Consider the following 21621-nt stretch of genomic DNA (forward strand, 5'->3'; position numbering starts at 1 on the left):
AGGATGCCCTGTGTAGCAGGATGCTCCGTGTGGCAGGATGCCCCGTGTGGCAGGATGCTCCGTGTGACAGGATGCCCCGTGTGGCAGGATGCCCCGTGTGGCAGGATGCCCTGTTTAGCAGGATGCTCCGTGTGGCAGGATGCTCCGTGTGGCAGGATGCCCCGTGTGGCAGGATGCCCCGTGTGGCAGGATGCCCCGTGTGGCAGGATGCCCCGTGTGGCAGGATGCTCCGTGTAGCAGGATGCCCCGTGTGGCAGGATGTCCCGTGTGGCAGGATGCCCCGTGTGGCAGGATGTCCCGTGTGGCAGCATGTCCCGTGTGGCAGGATGCCCTGTGTAGCAGGAGGCCCCGTGTGGCAGGATGCCCCGTGTAGCAGGATGCCCCGTGTGGCAGGATGCCTCGTGTGGCAGGATGCTCCGTGTGGCAGGATGCCCCGTGTGGCAGGATGCCCCGTGTGGCAGGATGCCCCGTGTAGCAGGATGCCCCGTGTGGCAGGATGCCCCGTGTAGCAGGATGCCCCGTGTGGCAGGATGCCCCGTGTGGCAGGATGCCCCGTGTGGCAGGATACCCCGTGTAGCAGGATGCCCCGTGTGGCAGGATACCCCGTGTAGCAGGATGCCCCGTGTGGCAGGATACCCCGTGTAGCAGGATGCCCCGTGTAGCAGGATGCCCCGTGTGACAGGATGCCCCGTGTAGCAGGATGCCCCGTGTGGCTGGATGCCCTGTGTGGCAGGATGCCCCGTGTGGCAGGATGCCCCGTGTGGAAGGATGTTCCGCGTGGCAGGATGCCCCGTGTGGCAGGATGTGTCGTGTGGCAGGATGCACCAAGAGGCAGGATGTCCCGTGTGGCAGGATGTCCTGTGTGGCAGGATGTCCCGTGTGGCAGGATGCACCATGTGGCAGGATGTCCCGTGTGGCAGGATGTCCCGTGTGGCAGGATGCCCCGTGAGGCAGGATGCCCCGTGTTGCAGGATGCACCATGAGGCAGGATGTCCCGTGTGGCAGGATGTCCCGTGTGGCAGGATGTCCCGTGTGGCAGGATGCACCATGAGGCAGGATGTCCCGTGTGGCAGGATGTCCCGTGTGGCAGGATGCACCATGAGGCAGGATGTCCCGTGTGGCAGGATGTCCCGTGTGTCAGGATGCCCCGTGTGGCAGGATGTCCCGTGTGGCAGGATGTCCCGTGTGGCAGGATGCCCCGTGCGGCAGGATGTCCCGTGTGGCAGGATGTCCCGTGTGGCAGGATGCACCATGAGGCAGGATGTCCCGTGTGGCAGGATGTCCCGTGTGTCAGGATGCCCCGTGTGGCAGGATGTCCCGTGTGGCAGGATGTCCCGTGTGGCAGGATGCCCCGTGTGGCAGGATGTCCCGTGTGGCAGGATGAACCGTGTGGCAGGATGAACCGTATGGCAGGATGAACCGTGTGGCAGGATGCCCCGTGTGGCAGGATGAACTGTGTGGCAGGATGAACCGTGTGGCAGGATGTCCCGTGTGGCAGGATGTCCCGTGTGGCAGGATGTACCGTGTTTGCAGGATGTACCGTGTGGCAGGATGAACCGTGTGGCAGGATGTACCGTGTGGCAGGATGTACCGTGTGGCAGGATGTACCGTGTGGCAGGATGAACTGTGTGGCAGGATGTCCCGTGTGGCAGGATGTCCCGTGTGGCAGGATGTACCGTGTGGCAGGATGTACCGTGTGGCAGGATGAACCGTGTGGCAGGATGTACCGTGTGGCAGGATGTACCGTGTGGCAGGATGAACCGTGTGGCAGGATGTCCCGTGTGGCAGGATGCCCCGTGTGGCAGGATGTCCCGTGTGGCAGGATGTCCTGTGTGGCAGGATGAACCGTGTGGCAGGATGTACCGTGTGGCAGGATGCCCCGTGTGTCAGGATGTACCGTGTGGCAGGATGAACCGTGTGGCAGGATGTACCGTGTGGCAGGATGTACCGTGTGGCAGGATGTACCGTGTGGCAGGATGAACCGTGTGGCAGGATGTACCGTGTGGCAGGATGCCCCGTGTGGTAGGATGTCCCGTGTGGCAGGATGTCCCGTGTGGCAGGATGCACCATGAGGCAGGATGTCCCGTGTGGCAGGATGTCCCGTGTGTCAGGATGCCCCGTGTGGCAGGATGAACCGTGTGGCAGGATGTACCGTGTGGCAGGATGCCCCGTGTGTCAGGATGTACCGTGTGGCAGGATGAACCGTGTGGCAGGATGTACCGTGTGGCAGGATGTACCGTGTGGCAGGATGTACCGTGTGGCAGGATGAACCGTGTGGCAGGATGAACCGTGTGGCAGGATGAACCGTATGGCAGGATGAACCGTGTGGCAGGATGCCCCGTGTGGCAGGATGAACTGTGTGGCAGGATGCTCCGTGTGGCAGGATGCCCCGTGTGGCAGGATGCCCCGTGTGGCAGGATGCCCCGTGTGGCAGGATGCCCCGTGTGGCAGGATGCCCCGTGTGGCAGGATGTCCCGTGTGGCAGGATGTCCCGTGTGGCAGGATGCCCCGTGTGGCAGGATGTCCCGTGTGGCAGCATGTCCCGTGTGGCAGGATGCCCTGTGTAGCAGGAGGCCCCGTGTGGCAGGATGCCCCGTGTAGCAGGATGCCCCGTGTGGCAGGATGCCTCGTGTGGCAGGATGCTCCGTGTGGTAGGATGCCCCGTGTGGCAGGATGCCCCGTGTGGCAGGATGCCCCGTGTAGCAGGATGCCCCGTGTGGCAGGATGCCCCGTGTAGCAGGATGCCCCGTGTGGCAGGATGCCCCGTGTGGCAGGATACCCCGTGTAGCAGGATGCCCCGTGTGGCAGGATACCCCGTGTAGCAGGATGCCCCGAGTGGCAGGATACCCCGTGTAGCAGGATGCCCCGTGTAGCAGGATGCCCCGTGTGACAGGATGCCCCGTGTAGCAGGATGCCCCGTGTGGCTGGATGCCCCGTGTGGCAGGATGCCCCGTGTGGCAGGATGCCCCGTGTGGAAGGATGTTCCGTGTGGCAGGATGCCCCGTGTGGCAGGATGTGTCGTGTGGCAGGATGCACCAAGAGGCAGGATGTCCCGTGTGGCAGGATGTCCTGTGTGGCAGGATGTCCCGTGTGGCAGGATGCACCATGTGGCAGGATGTCCCGTGTGGCAGGATGTCCCGTGTGGCAGGATGTCCCGTGAGGCAGGATGCCCCGTGTTGCAGGATGCACCATGAGGCAGGATGTCCCGTGTGGCAGGATGTCCCGTGTGGCAGGATGTCCCGTGTGGCAGGATGCACCATGAGGCAGGATGTCCCGTGTGGCAGGATGTCCCGTGTTGCAGGATGCACCATGAGGCAGGATGTCCCGTGTGGCAGGATGTCCCGTGTGTCAGGATGCCCCGTGTGGCAGGATGTCCCGTGTGGCAGGATGTCCCGTGTGGCAGGATGCCCCGTGCGGCAGGATGTCCCGTGTGGCAGGATGTCCCGTGTGGCAGGATGCACCATGAGGCAGGATGTCCCGTGTGGCAGGATGTCCCGTGTGTCAGGATGCCCCGTGTGGCAGGATGTCCCGTGTGGCAGGATGTCCCGTGTGGCAGGATGCCCCGTGTGGCAGGATGTCCCGTGTGGCAGGATGAACCGTGTGGCAGGATGAACCGTATGGCAGGATGAACCGTGTGGCAGGATGCCCCGTGTGGCAGGATGAACTGTGTGGCAGGATGAACCGTGTGGCAGGATGTCCCGTGTGGCAGGATGTCCCGTGTGGCAGGATGTACCGTGTTTGCAGGATGTACCGTGTGGCAGGATGAACCGTGTGGCAGGATGTACCGTGTGGCAGGATGTACCGTGTGGCAGGATGTACCGTGTGGCAGGATGAACTGTGTGGCAGGATGTCCCGTGTGGCAGGATGTCCCGTGTGGCAGGATGTACCGTGTGGCAGGATGTACCGTGTGGCAGGATGAACCGTGTGGCAGGATGTACCGTGTGGCAGGATGTACCGTGTGGCAGGATGAACCGTGTGGCAGGATGTCCCGTGTGGCAGGATGCCCCGTGTGGCAGGATGTCCCGTGTGGCAGGATGAACCGTGTGGCAGGATGAACCGTGTGGCAGGATGTACCGTGTGGCAGGATGCCCCGTGTGTCAGGATGTACCGTGTGGCAGGATGAACCGTGTGGCAGGATGTACCGTGTGGCAGGATGTACCGTGTGGCAGGATGTACCGTGTGGCAGGATGAACCGTGTGGCAGGATGTACCGTGTGGCAGGATGCCCCGTGTGGTAGGATGTCCCGTGTGGCAGGATGTCCCGTGTGGCAGGATGCACCATGAGGCAGGATGTCCCGTGTGGCAGGATGTCCCGTGTGTCAGGATGCCCCGTGTGGCAGGATGAACCGTGTGGCAGGATGTACCGTGTGGCAGGATGCCCCGTGTGTCAGGATGTACCGTGTGGCAGGATGAACCGTGTGGCAGGATGTACCGTGTGGCAGGATGTACCGTGTGGCAGGATGTACCGTGTGGCAGGATGAACCGTGTGGCAGGATGTACCGTGTGGCAGGATGCCCCGTGTGGTAGGATGTCCCGTGTGGCAGGATGTCCCGTGTGGCAGGATGCACCGTGAGGCAGGATGTCCCGTGTGGCAGGATGTCCCGTGTGTCAGGATGCCCCGTGTGGCAGGATGCACCATGAGGCAGGATGTCCCGTGTGGCAGGATGTCCCGTGTGGCAGGATGTACCGTGTGGCAGGATGCCCCGTGTGGCAGGATGTCCCGTGTGGCAGGATGTCCCGTGTGGCAGGATGCACCGTGTGGCAGGATGTCCCGTGTGGCAGGATGTCCCGTGTGTCAGGATGCCCCGTGTGGCAGGATGTCCCGTGTGGCAGGATGTCCCGTGTGGCAGGATGTACCGTGTGGCAGGATGTACCGTGTGGCAGGATGTACCGTGTGGCAGGATGTCCCGTGTGGCAGGATGCACCATGAGGCAGGATGTCCCGTGTGGCAGGATGTCCCGTGTGTCAGGATGCCCCGTGTGGCAGGATGTCCCGTGTGGCAGGATGTCCCGTGTGGCAGGATGTACCGTGTGGCAGGATGTACCGTGTGGCAGGATGTACCGTGTGGCAGGATGAACCGTGTGCTCCCTAACACTTATCTCCTACGACAGCTATGGGTAGTATTGACTCATCCTGGAAATCCTGAGCATTCTGTACCTCCTTATTTGCTGAAGTTATGATTGAAAAGTGAGTGACGAGAACTTTAAATATTAATGTTAAAATTGATATTTAGTTGGATAACAAGAGGAAAAGTTGGCATCTTTATTTGTCTCGACTTAAAACGTATCTATCCATTACACGCGGAGATCACACTAACGTGATGCGTCATAGGCAGTGATTAAGGCAGTGTCTGGGATGCTCCCGGACGCAGGTTCGAATCCTCGTCACGGCCCTTGTGGATTTGTATCTATCCATATAAGTTTAAGTGTGACTGGCGTAGTTTATGCCTGCCGCTGCCCTAGTGCCCGTCCACGCTCTCTTCCCTCACAAATACGGGTTACAACGTAATAACTACAATACAGAAGAACAAACTAAGGCATGAAATAAAGTAAGATGGCGTCATATTAACGAAACAATTACATCACTGCGCATAGAGAACTTGTGCCGGAAACAAATGCAATTAGCTCAGGAAAATATCCAATAATGTAGTACATAAACATTGTAAGGAAGCAATAAGACAAAATGCTAGAGATTACATGTGAATAAACATTACTTCATTTGTTTACAATTACAAACTAATTTAGTGTATGATAAGAGAGAGAGCAGTACCTGATAGGCGGGGTCCTCACCACCGTGGTCCCACACAGATAACAACACAAGGAAGTTTGGAGACGTCTGAAAGTAAGAATAAGTCGCGATCATCACCTAAACTAACAACAAACACTTTACTGAAAATATTTCAAGTGAGAGAGAGAGAAAATATATATATACTAAATTATATAAATAATGAATGTTAATAATAACATAAACACATCAAGGAACTGAGGCCGGGGACATGAGCTGAAGCTCGGTAACTAGCTTGGTCCATTTTACGACGTCTAAAGTACGTCTGTTTTTAATTTGACCTTAATTGAACTGATAAGTTCAATAACGAAAATACCTGAGTGAACTAAGGCGGAGGACAGGAGCCGGAGCTTTACTTCTCCATTTTCATCTCTTACTACGTCTGAAATATGTCTCTTATATTCTTATAAATTTCTTGAAAATCGGGTTAATAATAATGCAAATACAACTGTAAACATCTAGAGGTGGGTCCAAGAGCTGAAGTCTGACCCTGTCATTCGCTTGACACACTACTAATTGTCATATTCTCCTAAGATGGACCTCCCTTTAACCCTGATTTCAGTATCCCTTCTTATACCACTTCTTCCTACTATGGTATACTGGTGGTATACCATGGAAGGATGGTTACACCATAGGTGGCTACACTAATAGGTATACCAATAAGGGTGGCTTGGTATACTTCTAACAGACCAACCACCCTTATTATTCCTCTTACTATAGACAGTATATTATGTCTGCTTAGCCTCTCTTCACGGCGCAGGGTAGCCATCTGGGCCATGATCAAAGGCTGGGGGGCACCCTGGACCACGACCACAGGCTGGGGAGCACCCTGGACCATGACCACAGGCTGGGGAGCACCCTGGACCATGACCACAGGCTGGGGGGCACCCTGGACCATGACCACAGGCTGGGGGGCACCCTGGACCATGACCACAGGCTGGGGAACACCCTGGACCATGACCACAGGCTGGGGAGCACCCTGGACCATGACCACAGGCTGGGGGGCACCCTGGACCATGACCACAGGCTGGGGGGCACCCTAGACCATGACCACAGGCTGGGGGGCACCCTGGACCATGACCACAGGCTGGGGAGCACCCTGGACCATGACCACAGGCTGGGGAGCACCCTGGACCACGACCACAGGCTGGGGAGCACCCTGGACCACGACCCAGGCAGGGGAGCACCCTGGGCCATGACCACAGGCTGGGGAGCACCCTGGACCATGACCACAGGCTGGGGAGCACCCTGGACCATGACCACAGGCTGGGGAGCACCCTGGACCATGACCACAGGCTGGGGGGCACCCTGGACCATGACAACAGGCTGGGGAGCACCCTGGACCACGACCCAGGCAGGGGAGCACCCTGGACCATGACCACAGGCTGGGGAGCACCCTGGACCATGACCACAGGCTGGGGAGCACCCTGGACCATGACCACAGGCTGGGGGGCACTGTGGGCCATGACCACAGGCTGGGGAGCACCCTGGACCATGACCACAGGCTGGGGGGCACCCTGGACCATGACCACAGGCTGGGGAACACCCTGGACCATGGCCACAGGCTGGGGGGCACCCTGGACCATGACCACAGGCTGGGGAGCACCCTGGACCATGACCACAGGCTGGGGGGCACCCTGGACCATGACCACAGGCTGGGGGGCACCCTAGACCATGACCACAGGCTGGGGGGCACCCTGGACCATGACCACAGGCTGGGGAGCACCCTGGACCATGACCACAGGCTGGGGAGCACCCTGGACCATGACCCTAGGCATGGAAGCATCCTGGACCATGACCACAGGCTGGGGGGCATCCTGGACCATGACCACAGGCTGGGGAGCACCCTGGACCATGACCACAGGCTGGGGAGCACCCTGGACCATGACCACAGGCTGGGGAGCACCCTGGACCATGACCACAGGCTGGGGGGCACCCTGGACCATGACCCTAGGCATGGAAGCACCCTGGACCATGACCACAGGCTGGGGGGCATCCTGGACCATGACCACAGGCTGGGGAGCACCCTGGACCATGACCACAGGCTGGGGGGCATCCTGGACCATGACCACAGGCTGGGGGGCACCCTGGACCATGACCACAGGCTGGGGAGCACCCTGGACCATGACCACAGGCTGGGGGGCACCCTGGACCATGACCCTAGGCATGGAAGCACCCTGGACCATGACCACAGGCTGGGGGGCATCCTGGACCATGACCCTAGGCATGGAAGCATCCTGGACCATGACCACAGGCTGGGGGGCACCCTGGACCATGACCACAGGCTGGGGGGCACCCTGGACCATGACCACAGGCTGGGGAGCACCCTGGACCATGACCCTAGGCATGGAAGCACCCTGGTCCATGACCACAGGCTGGGGAGCACCCTGGACCATGACCCTAGGCATGGAAGCATCCTGGACCATGACCCTAGGCATGGGAGCACCCTGGACCATGACCACAGGCTGGGGGGCACCCTGGACCATGACCCTAGGCATGGGAGCACCCTGGACCCGCAACACCGGCTGTGTTGTCAGCTGGTGCTGGGAGCGGTACAGTCACACAGCTGGCTACACCCGCAGCACCGGCTGTGTTGTCAGCTGGTGCTGGGAGCGGTACAGTCACACAGCTGGCTACACCCGCAACACCGGCTGTGTTGTCAGCTGGTGCTGGGAGCGGTACAGTCACACAGCTGGCTACACCCGCAACACCGGCTGTGTATGGTACACTCCTCTCTAGTCATAATATAACAAGAATAACTTTATGTCTACAACAAAGGTATTACTCATTGTACTCACTTCAACAATTGCTTCCAGGGTTGTACTGTTGTCAAAATTGATATATAGAAGAGTCTTGCCCGCATCAAAGACAGCTTTGTGCTCTGTGGTGTATGACTGCTCAAACCACCTCAACTAGAAATATCAAAGAAATTAATTTTCACCTTGAGCAATCATTCAGTTCAGTTTGACTAGAGTTAAATATATATAAATTTATATATATAAATATATATAAAGAAGTGCCATGTGTGCATACCTATCTAGTGGAATGACTCAGCTCTTGTTCCACACCTCCCAGTTATCAGGAATAATGTATAGTTAAATGTCGTGTCTAACTAGTGTTCGTACGCACTTTTTTGTACTAGTATATTTGTTTGAAAAGGAGTGAGCTCCAGTTCTTGACATCTAGCTCCTAAACCATAAATAAATTACTGATGTGATGTACTATTAACCCCAGTTGACTCTCCTGGTGTGTTCCACTTCTGCAATTGTCCCCATACTCACCAGTCCTCTTACTCACCAGTCCCCTTACTCACCAGCCCCATACTCACCAGTCCTCTTACTCACCAGTCCCCTTACTCACCAGCCCCATACTCACCAGTCCTCTTACTCACCAGCCCCTTACTCACCAGCCCCCTTACTCACCAGCCCCATACTCACCAGCCCCCTTACTCACCAGCCCCCTTACTCACCAGCCCCCTTACTCACCAGCCACAGCGCATAAACCGCAAAAAGGCCCGGGGAAAAGGGTCGTGAAAGGACCAAGAATGGAGAAGCACTATAGAGCCTGCTACAAAAGAGCGTTTCATGACATTCAACTCGTGAATTCTGGGAAAAATTCCTCTAGTAGATACCTGAACCTATTCACAGCAGAGACCAGGAGAGGAAAAGTATATTCTTAGTTGTGAAAAGGATGAGAGAGCAACCACGAGAGGACAAGCAGACTATTGTGAGAGGCTCAACACTGCCGGTAAGAGGTGCAACAAAGAAGTCGGCACGAACACCTTAAGAAAGGCTGAAGATGACCAACAAAAGGCAGGCAAAAAAGCCCAACTTCCTGAACTGCTCTGATTCAGGTTGAACACGTGAGTCTTACAGTAAAATTGTCATTTGACCACTAGTCAGTACAAACATGTAACCTGAAACTGCAACCATCAACTACACAAACAGCCAAACTGAAATATAGGATTTCAGATTTCCAATTCCGACGCGTGGCTCCCATCCCTCAGCAGGAACAACAATAAATTCCACCCCCACACCCACAGGAAGGCAGCGTTAAAGGAATGGGTGAAACAACGGGCGTCAGGGCCCTTCATGGGCACATCGAACCCATTGCCAGGTGAACAAGAAGAGACATCGTACTCAAACTGGGGTACAAGAGCCTCCAACCCGAAGATAAATGTCATCGGGCCTGGTCACTAGAACTCAAAACCGATCAAAAGGAAATCAGGCCGACTCCAACCGAATCACCTCCTCCACCAGATAAAGAAATGGGCCAGTTGAAGAATCCAACCGAGGAGCAGAAGCTAACCTCAGAACAGTGACGAAAGATGGAAGCCACTAAGGAGAGGATGCCGACTCTCGCTAGAGAGAGAAAGATGACTCCAGCAGAGACACTGCCTGTTCATAAAAGCTGCATGTGAAACAGGGACTGAAAGCTTCGCCTCCAAACATCTAAATCTCCACAATAACTTGTTAAAGCGAAGGACAAAGTTGTTCAAATGCAACAGCCAGAAAGGAATGATAGGAAACAGAACGCTTCCTAACCACAGATGGAGCAGATGAGTCACTCGGAATTTAGAAACTACAGCACCATTCAGGTCTTGAAGGAGTGTTTTCTGGACCAGAACATGTAAATCCTCCTTAAAGACGAGATGTAGCTTGACATTGTTCAATTCAGCATCTTTACTCAGAAACGCATACCAACAGCCTCTACTGCAGACTGCCAAACCCGAGGCTTGAACGAGGTCGCTGTCCATACCTGCCAGAGAGGACACACACTCCGCTCTGCACCTAACAACATGAATATTAGAGACAACAGTGCTGGCAGACAGAGCAAAAATGAATGACATCCTGATAACTGTAGTTACCGGAATCAAGCCTCACTCCGTACTAAGTTGCTAATAATACAGAACAAAAATCTCAGCTAAACCCCAAATTAAACCCCCTGAGCCTCCACCCAGACCACACAGACGAGGAGGTCGCCTACCGTAGAGAAGGCCTGTCCACCCCCTGAGCCTCCACCCAGACCACACAGACGAGGAGGTCGCCTACCGTAGAGAAGGCCTGTCCACCCCCTGAGCCTCCACCCAGACCACACAGACGAGGAGGTCGCCTACCGTAGAGAAGGCCTGTCCACCCCCTGGGCCTCCACCCAGACCACACAGACGAGGAGGTCGCCTACCGTAGAGAAGGCCTGTCCACCCCCTGAGCCTCCACCCAGACCACACAGACGAGGAGGTCGCCTACCGTAGAGAAGGCCTGTCCACCCCCTGAGCCTCCACCCAGACCACACAGACGAGGAGGTCGCCTACCGTAGAGAAGGCCTGTCCACCCCCTGGGCCTCCACCCAGACCACACAGACGAGGAGGTCGCCTACCGTAGAGAAGGCCTGTCCACCCCCTGGGCCTCCACCCAGACCACACAGACGAGGAGGTCGCCTACCGTAGAGAAGGCCTGTCCACCCACAGACAGCATTATGCAAGGGCACCTGCTACACAGAAACAAACAAAACAAAAACATTCCACCTTTAAGTGACACCATGAAAGTTAAACAAACACTCAAGGGAGACAATGAAAGTTAAACAAACACTCAAGTGAGACCATGAAGGTTAAACAAACACTCAAGTGAGACCATGAAGGTTAAACAAACACTCAAGGGAGACAATGAAAGTTAAACAAACACTCAAGGGAGACAATGAAAGTTAAACAAACACTCAAGTGAGACCATGAAAGTTAAACAAACACTCAAGGGAGACAATGAAAGTTAAACAAACACTCAAGGGAGACAATGAAAGTTAAACAAATATTCAAGGAGGAACAAGATATATATAACCACTCTCAGGGGAGAGCATGAAGGATAACCAAACACTCAAGTGAGACCAAGACTAACCAAACCCTTAAGTGAGACCACCAAGACTAACCAAACACTCAAGTGAGACCACCAAGACTAACCAAACACTCAAGTGAGACCACCAAGACTAACCAAACACTCAAGTGAGACCACCAAGACTAACCAAACACTCAAGTGAGACCATGAAGACTAACCAAACACTCAAGTGAGACCACCAAGACTAACCAAACACTCAAGTGAGACCACCAAGACTAACCAAACACTCAAGTGAGACCACCAAGACTAACCAAACACTCAAGTGAGACCACCAAGACTAACCAAACACTCAAGTGAGACCAAGACTAACCAAACACTCAAGTGAGACCAAGACTAACCAAACACTCAAGTGAGACCAAGACTAACCAAACACTCAAGTGAGACCAAGACTAACCAAACACTCAAGTGAGACCAAGACTAACCAAACACTCAAGTGAGACCAAGACTAACCAAACACTCAAGTGTGACCAAGACTAACCAAACACTCAAGTGAGACCAAGACTAACCAAACACTCAAGTGTGACCAAGACTAACCAAACACTCAAGTGAGACCACCAAGACTAACCAAACACTCAAGTGAGACCACCAAGACTAACCAAACACTCAAGTGAGACCACCAAGACTAACCAAACACTCAAGTGAGACCACCAAGACTAACCAAACACTCAAGTGAGACCATGAAGACTAACCAAACACTCAAGTGAGACCAAGACTAACCAAATGGTCCACAACAAAGAAGTCATGTTTCAGGGAGCACCCATCGCAAACTCTTCATTCCTAGAACAGACATCTTATTTCTTTATTCTTTTCCCTTCCGACGCTGCGAAGCCTTCCTCCCTGATGGTCCAGCTCGCGTCTTGGCTGCTGTCACTATCCTCTTGAGTGTCTCTCTTGACTTTCCATTTGCGGTCCCCAGGCTCAGGAGTCGGTGCTGGTCCTTCACGTTCGCTGGCCATAGTACTACTTGGGATCATGTTGCCAAATGCAAACACGAACGCCCGCATTAATAGCTTGAGCCCACAACAGAATGAAACTAGTTTCAAAGAATAGTGTCACTTAACTGAATAATGCGGTCTCTGTCAATACAAACATGTTTCGGTGGGAAGAGGCAAGAACAACGGGAGGAGAACAACTCCTTGCTGCTACTCTATATTCTGGTAAGATTGTATATGTAAGTATATCTAGCAGCAGTTGGAGGTAGCAGCCAGGCGGAACAAGTAACAGCTAGCAGGATGCTGCTCAACAGTCTCTCTGATACTGATTATTGATTGAGAAGTTTTTATGGTGTAAATGAATGAATAAACTGGTGTATAACCAGGCTGGGACCTGGTTATTACAACACCGCCGCACCTCGTTATAAGCCTTGACCTGTCTTTAGTGTGTGCTGTCCTCTCCTCGGGCACAACATGATACAACCTATAGGAGCAACCGAAAGGCTCAGAAAGGCCTTAAATGCCTAATAAACAAACATATTATTAGATAAACAGCAAATAAATTAATAAATAAATGAAAATACAAATAATACTATTACGTATAAATAACGATAAATATATTATTCACAGTATAATCTCACATTACTTCTGACAGTGAACGTTTGCCAGGCATGGTCAGCAGTAAGGGAGAGTGAGGCCCCCGCCTGGCGCCCCTCCAGGCCACCGTAGGCCTCCAGTGTGGCGGTGATGGGCTGGTCCTCCCTGTAGTCCGCCTCCAGTCTCAACGCCCCAACTGCCGCTCCTACAGCACCACTCATCTAAATATAAACAATGTTTGAAATTAATTATTATTTTACTTCACTATACTGTGGGTAATTATTGAGCAATTCAAACTGATGCGTTTCAATATGATGAATTTCTTATATAATACATGTTATCCAGTCTAAACATATACAACCATTGAATGATTTTTTCTATTAACATCACATAAAAATTCACGACTTACTGTAATAACAGCATAATCAGGTTCACTAAAGTCAATGTTGTGCTGAACTTCTAAAATGTAGTCACTATATTGGAAGCGTAGCCCGGCCAGGAGGTGCAGGGGCTCCCTCTCCAGCAGGTACGTCGCTGCCAACTTGGACTGGATCAGTGAGTCAAGCATGAGCTCTGCTTCACCATGAAAGGCGTTTTCTGATACCTTAAAGTGAAAAAATTTTTCTTGACTGTGGTGAATTACGAGCTGAGCAGGTAAACATAAGAACATCACTATTATATTTGTATCTCCTACACTTGAAACAATCAAGTGACCCGACATATATAATGATACCTGACCATATGCTCCATATATCTATAACTATTTAAAATCAGATATTTTGCAGGAAGTTTCTGGGTATTCGTTAATTTATCAGTAAATTAACTGTGGGTAGAAGTGTTTGCTAGGACTTAAAACTGTATTATGCAGCACATGTCTGTAACTGTGGGAAAACTTCCCACAGTTCCCATACAAAATCTTTAAAATAACATGCAGTGAAAAATTACTGTTGTTTTATGTTAAATAGGTTAAAATTGTAATTTTTGTTAGCCCAGCTTTAATCGGGCGAATTATGTTATTTTCGACAATGGCTTTAATCGGCCGAAACGTTCATCTCCCTTTTTCATGTCTCTGTGGATTTTCCGCATACGGAAAGTGTTTCCCGATTATATAAGAATGAGCTCCTCCCGTGAAAGGTTCACACCTTAGACTGACACGGGTAATGCACACCTTGACAAGTCCAGTACTCTGACCAAATGGCCTCCAGACTGTTGAAAGTCATGGGTAGCCGAAGCTATTTCCCTCAAATGACCTAACAGCAACTCAGTGGCCACAGGCTAGAAGTTCGTTTTCATTTTAGCACCATTAATTCCCATTAAATAGCTAATTAAAGAATTAGAGTGAAAAACAAATAAAGAATTATGAAACTAAAAATTATGTTGTGCTTCTGAAATGCAGGATAAAAAATTACATTCAAATCGACAAATGAGTTTTTGGCATCGACTGCATGCCCGGGACGAGCATGGCCTGAAGATGGGTTGTAATATTATGGAAACCTAGCTGCTGTGGGGCAGCACGGAGCCCTGAACAATGGACGCTGAAATAACAACGAGCCTGGTTGGAGCCGCGGATGCCTTGACAATGAACAGGGAGAGAAGACGAACGAAGCTTCCAGGAGAACCTCTGGCCTATGTCAAACAAGGCCGCAAAGAGGGAGAGTGAACAAACGAGAGTCTGCAGTTATAAAATAATAGAAGAACAACTATGGTCATGAAAGGAGGTGCAGAGAACATCCAAGAACACGAACGAAGACCCCTTCAGAAGGGAGTGAAGGGACGCAAGGAAGGCACAGGCGACCAGGCGACCAGGCGGCCCGAAGCTCGAAAGACACCTGGGCTATGATTATACAAGAAGCGGAGCTAAAGTAACAGCCACAAAACCCGATGCCACATTAGCTTAAGATACAATGTGCCTCCCTGTGTAAATGACCTACCCAGCGCGTGGACGCTACGCCCACAACATTTGGTGCGTTAACCACATATTGGACAATGAGGTAACTATGCATCTTGTCTATTAGCCCTTCATGTGTTGTTTGTTAATAATCAAAGCTAACTTGCGTCATCACAAATTTACACAGCCAACGGGCGTGTGCTTTATTTTACTCTCACCTTGTTATGGTATACTTCCTGATCACTCACAAGCTCAATATTATCAGCTTTAGTCTAGTAAAGTTCAGCTTATTTTAAGTTCCTCAAATGAGATAATATTGTCTCCCATAATATTTTCTTTATCCTATTTGGACTAGTAATCAGCATGCTAGGAAGTCATTTAGGAATTTTGAGGCCAGTGTGTACTGTAATCTTTAGTTCTTTAAGTACGAGATACAGTAATGTCACCTTATCAGCTGCCTGTATTTCCCATGCCTTGTTTTAAATGGAAATTCCCTTGGATGAGGAGACCTGAGAAAAGGTTCCCAAATTCCTCCGAATCATATTCTCTTCCTCTATTTTTCCTGTGTTATAATGATAACAAATAATAAGGTCTTTAACTATACGATATAAAATTTCAGTAACGGTTATCTTGCAGTATATGAGATACGTAAATCACTAGCAGCTAAATTTTACGAATTATTTATTTCTCTAATGAATTATGGGAATTGTATAGAATAACAGAATAATAATAATAATAATAATAATAATAATAATAATAATAATAATAATAATAATAATAATAATAATAATAATAATAATAATAATAATAATAATAATAATAATAATTCATTGTGTCGAGGGACAGGCAGCCAGAGTGTATTCATACATGTTAGGCTTATATCAGGTCCCCCTCAAGGTCGAATTACTGACCCCGCCCAGGCTGCAACCCTTCAACAAGCTGACTAACTCCTGAGTACCCGCTTGCTGCAAGGTGAACAGTCCATTAGGTGAAAGGAAATGCGCCCAACATTTTTTGTCCCGCCCGGGATTCAAACCCGGAACTCTGGATTGTGCGTCGAGAACGTACCCGAGTGTGCTACCAGGAGCCAAAGCATACATACCTTATAGACAGCATTGCCAAAGTAACTCGTATTCAGGTGTTGGTTGACGAAATTAACTTTGAGCTGCAAGTCTCTGTCATCTCCCTTCACAATGTTCTTCAGTATTACTTCAGATGCAACCTACAACATGGATAAGACCAGTACAACATGCAATTATAACAAACATAACTTACATATAACATTTATTAAGTGTACTTTTATAAATCTATAATATAAGAGAGATTGTCTCCAAAGTTAGAGGTCAGATGCTTGCCACTAATCTCACCCTAACTTGCTTGGTGAGATGGGGTTGGGAAGGGGGGGGGGATGATCTTGGGTAGATGACGAATATGGGCCTGTCGGGTAGGCCTACGTTCAGTGCTTCAAGATACATAGTATGTTAACCAAATTCACTGTGCGATTTTCATGAAGTCGGAAATCAAATGACTCCCCTTAACACAAGGGGACGTCTACGTCGACGAGCCAAGGGTGCACCTTGCACTCTCTAACCTCTGACGGGACCCCTGGTGTGCCGTCTACGTCGACGAGCCAAGGGTGTACCTCGCACTCTCTATCCCCTGGTTGATGGGGTTCTGGGAGTTCTTCTACTCCCCAAGCCCGGCCCGAGGCCAGGCTTGACTTGTGAGAGTTTGGTCCACTAGGCTGTTGCATGGAGCGGCCCGCAGGCCCACATACCCACCACAGCCCGGTTGGTCCGGCACTCCTTGGAGGAACCCTGACGGAACCCCTGGTGTGCCGTCTACTTCGACGAGCCAAGGGTGTACCTCGCACTCTCTAACCTCTGACGGGACCCCTGGTGTGTCGTCTACGTTGACGAGCCAAGGGTGTACCTCGCACTCTCTAACCTCTGACGGGACCCCTGGTGTGTTGTCCACGTTACACTAGCATGTATATAAAGGTGAGAGGTGAGCACTCTCCTCACTGAGCACTCAGTCCTGTGGAAACACGTCTGTTCTCTCTGCACCTGAGCGAGGGATGTGGGAGAACCTTAGTCCCCACATGGAACCTTAGAGAACCTTAGAAGGGTGACCTGTTGTTCTGTGTAATGTGTACACACTGGTGATGGCTGTGACCAGTTGTACTGTGTACACACTGGTGATGGCTGTGACCAGTTGTACTGTGTACACACTGATGATGGCTGTGACTGCAGCCTGTATGATGGTGTCTAGAATTAAGTAACTTTATCTGAAGTTGAACTTGGGTCATAATGTCAGTGTGTAATTAACCAATGTAGTCGTGTGAGAGGTCAGTGACATCGATGTAGTTGTGTGAGAGGTCAATGACATCGATGTAAACAACTATAGACCAATATCGAACTTACCCATACTATCAAAAATATTTGAAAAAATTATCTACAAACAGCTCTACTCCTATCTCGTAAAATTCGACATTCTTAGCCCCTGTCAGTTTGGCTTCCGCTCTCAAAAGAGTACCAACGATGCAATTATTAGTCTCCTTGATATAATTTACTCAGCCCTTGACAAAAATGAGTTTCCGATTGGACTCTTCATTGACCTGAGAAAGGCCTTTGATACTGTTAATCACGATTACCTCTTATGTAAACTCCATCATTATGGAATCCGAGGCCATGCACTGGACTATATCCAATCCTATCTTAGTGATAGACACCAATGTGTAACCATCAATAATATAACCTCTCCCATTCTACCAATAACCGTTGGAGTGCCACAGGGCAGCATCTTGGGACCTCTTCTATTTCTTATATACATCAATAATCTGCCTAATGTCTCTAACATTCTGAAACCTATTTTGTTTGCTGATGATACTACCCTCATCTACTCCAACCCACATACACTAAATGATGTTGTTAATAATGAACTAAAAAAAGTCCACTTATGGATGTCAACCAAGAAACTAACACTTAACATAGAAAAGACCTACTACATCCTATTTGGAAGCAAATTTACAAATACAATTCAGCTTCAGATAGACAATGTAAACATTAGCAATAAAAATGATGGAAAGTTTCTTGGCATATTCCTAGACAAGAGACTCAACTTCAGTACCCACATACAACACATAACTAAGAAAGTCTCTAAAACAGTTGGTATACTCTCCAAAATCAGATATTATGTACCTAACTCTGCTCTCATCTCTCTATATTATGCACTAATCTATCCCTATCTCAACTATGGTATCTGTGCATGGGGTTCAACCACTGCAAACCACCTCAAGTCCATCATCACCCAGCAAAAATCTGCTATCAGAATAATATCAAATTCTGCTTTCAGACAACACACAGCCTCCTTGTTTAACTCTCTAAACATGCTAAACATAATCTCACTCCATAAATTCTCTTGTGTCAACTACATCTACAAAATCCTGTTCTTAAATGCAAATCCTTGTCTGAAACTCTCCCTGGACAGATGTAATAGGACCCATTATCACCACACCAGAAATAAATATCTCTTTGATATCCCCAGAGTTAAACTTAATCTCTGTAAACACTCTATGCAAATAAAGGGACCCAGTTTATGGAACTCACTCCCTACTGAATTGAAAAGCTGTCCAACTTTTACATCATTCAAAATCAATACTAAAAAGTACCTAATTTCATCTTCATAGTTTTTCACTTTTTGCCTTAAAATTGCACTGTATCTATTGCTACCCAATCTCCCAACCTTTATGTTCCCATTTTGAACATCTTTACCATTGTGATCATTGCTGTCTTCTTATATGTGCTGCCAATCTGCTGTATGGTGTTTATTAATCTTGTTTATCTGTATCTTTTGCTACCCAGTCTCCCAATCTTTATGTACCCAATCTGAACATCTTTACCATTGTGATCATTGCTGTCTTATATGTACTGTCAATCTGCTGTATGGTGTCTATTAATCTTGTTTAAATTACTAATCAAGCTGTCAATGTAATCAATCAGAGCTTTAATATAACAATGTGCTTTAATATACTTACTAAGCTCTCTCATCTCATTTTTCTCTTGCAATGTATCTTTATCATTTATCAATTCTGATAGAAATTACCTACTTAAAATTATCTGCTAGATTAAGGACCTGCCCGAAACGCTGCGCATACTAGTGGCTTTACAAGAGTGTAAATACTGTACTATCCAATGTATTCTCACAAACCCAATGTACCTTCTTGTATATATATATATAAATAAAATAAATAAATAAAATAAATAAATAAATGTAGTCGTGTGAGAGGTCAATGACATCGATGTAGTCGTGTGAGAGGTCAATGACATCGATGTAGTCGTGTGAGAGGTCAATGACATCGATGTAGTCGTGAGAGAGGTCAATGACATCGATGTAGTCGTGTGAGAGGTCAATGACATCGATGTAGTCGTGTGAGACTGAGGCTGAGAGCCAAGACAAAGGTTCGGCTGAGGTGTCTGCGCGACTTCCTCTTTGCCGACGACGCAGCAGTCACTGCCCACTCAGCTGAAGACCTCCAACGGCTCATAACCCGCTTCAGCGAGGCCTCTCAGGCTTTCGGACTCACCATCAGTCTGAAGAAAACACAAGTCATGGGACAAGGAGTGGACTTCCCACCTGACATCGGCATCTCTGATTCCAAACTGGAAGTTGTTCACGACTTCGTGTACCTGGGCTCCACAATCTCTGATTCCCTCTCTCTTGATACGGAGCTAAACAAACGCATCGGTAAGGCATCTACTACCATGTCCAAACTGACAAAGAGAGTGTGGGCCAACAATAGGCTAACTGAGTATACTAAGATTCAGGTTTACAGATCCTGTGTCCTGAGCACTCTCCTTTATGGCAGTGAGTCTTGGACACTCCGCGCCCGTCAGGAAAGACGGCTGAATGCCTACCACATGCGCTGCCTTCGACACATCTTGGACATCACCTGGCAGGACAAGGTGACAAACAACAACGTCTTGGGGAGAGCAAGAATCACCAGCATGTACACAATGCTGAAACAGAGACGAATGCGCTGGCTCGGGCACGTTGTGCGAATGGGCGACGGCAGGATCCCCAAGGATCTCCTGTATGGAGAGCTGAGGCAGGGAAAGCGTCCAGTAGGCAAGCCCCAGCTACGGTACAAAGACGTATGCAAAAGGGACCTGAAAGCCATGGACGTCGATCTTGCTATATGGGAGACACTGGCTACAGACCGTTCAGCCTGGAGGCAGTCTGTTCAACGAGGTCTCTCCAAGTTCGAGGAGTCACTTGCCAAGGAATCGGAGGCAAAGAGACAGAGAAGGAAAGCCGGTAACCAGGAAGACAGACCAGAATCGGACTTCGTTTGTGCTCGGTGTGGGATGGACTGCCACTCTCGGATTGGCCTCATCAGTCACACCAGACGCTGCACCAGGATTGACAACTAGGGCGCAACTCCATAGTCTCCCGAGACTGAAGGATGCCTACTACTAGTCGTGTGAGAGGTCAATGACATCGATGTAGTCATATGAGAGGTCAGTGACACCGATGTAGTCGTGTTAGAGGTCAGTGACATCGATGTAGTCGTGTGAACATGTCACACTCTGCCCGTGTGCATGAAAACTGAGGAGCGGCAGGAATGAGGGAGAGTTCAGTGAAGACAGTGTCAGTGGTCTCTGGTCAGGTCCCGTGAGAGGTCCGGGTGTTATGCCGTGACGAGGACGAGTTCCAAGTGTGATGGTGAGAATAAGATCTGGTCTAGCAGAGACAGCGTGGGAGACACGGGTGGGGAAGTGTGGGAGACACGGGTGGGGAAGTGTGGGAGACACGGGTGGGGAAGTGTGGGAGACACGGGTGGGGGAAGTCAGGGCCTAGGAATGTGAGGCATTTTTTAATGTATATATATATATATGATGAAGTTGGTGGTTATTTTGGGTAATGGAGTTATGATGGGAAGTACGGTGTTGAGCGTTAAGGTCTGCCACCAAAATGTCAGGCAGGTTAGTGTCACTAACCTAAAGTGTTAGTGACACTTTGTCGCTAGTGTCACTAACAGGCAGGTTAGTGTCACTAACCTAAAGTGTTAGTGACACTTTGTCGCTAGTGTCACTAACAGGCAGGTTAGTGTCACTAAGAGTGTTATTGTCGTGCACAGGGAGGCCTGTTTTCAGGCAGTTACATGTAGTGAAAATAATTATTGAACTGAAATGTGTATGTTGTTTAATTTCAAGGAAGTGTTCGTGGGTCCATGGAGTGTGTAAGAATTCGTGTTTGAATGGTGAACGTTTTAATTAAGATGGTTACTCGTTCGTGCTCTTCGTCAGGTGATTGATGTGAAGTGTATCCATAATGTCTAATTTCAATAGTACATCAGGTCCTTCACAGTCAGTAAACTCAGACACCAGGCACGTAACGGTGAAGACATTAAACTATGTTATCTCTATGACTGTGTAGTGTGTTGTACGGTGCTGGGTGATGCCGAGCGTGATCTGACAATAGGTTTAAAAGTGTGAAGTGTGAGTCCGGATTGTTTTGGTCTGACAGATTGGATG

General features: G+C 50.1%; 1 protein-coding gene across 2 annotated transcripts in view; it reads right to left on the reverse strand.

The window, feature by feature from the left end:
• The window catches only part of LOC123770249 (uncharacterized), a 407808-nt gene that overhangs the window by 227513 nt on the left and 158674 nt on the right, over positions 1-21621 (reverse strand). For both annotated transcript variants that reach the window (XM_069339938.1, XM_069339939.1), the window contains 5 exons: positions 16188-16307; positions 13607-13801; positions 13242-13418; positions 8582-8695; positions 5769-5834 (listed from right to left, as the gene is read on the reverse strand). In XM_069339938.1, coding sequence (XP_069196039.1) covers positions 5769-5834; positions 8582-8695; positions 13242-13418; positions 13607-13801; positions 16188-16307 — 672 coding nt within the window. The remainder of the gene's footprint in view (positions 1-5768; positions 5835-8581; positions 8696-13241; positions 13419-13606; positions 13802-16187; positions 16308-21621) is intronic.

Source organism: Procambarus clarkii, chromosome 42, assembly GCF_040958095.1.
Source record: "Procambarus clarkii isolate CNS0578487 chromosome 42, FALCON_Pclarkii_2.0, whole genome shotgun sequence".
In the NCBI taxonomy this organism is placed as follows: domain Eukaryota; kingdom Metazoa; phylum Arthropoda; class Malacostraca; order Decapoda; family Cambaridae; genus Procambarus; species Procambarus clarkii.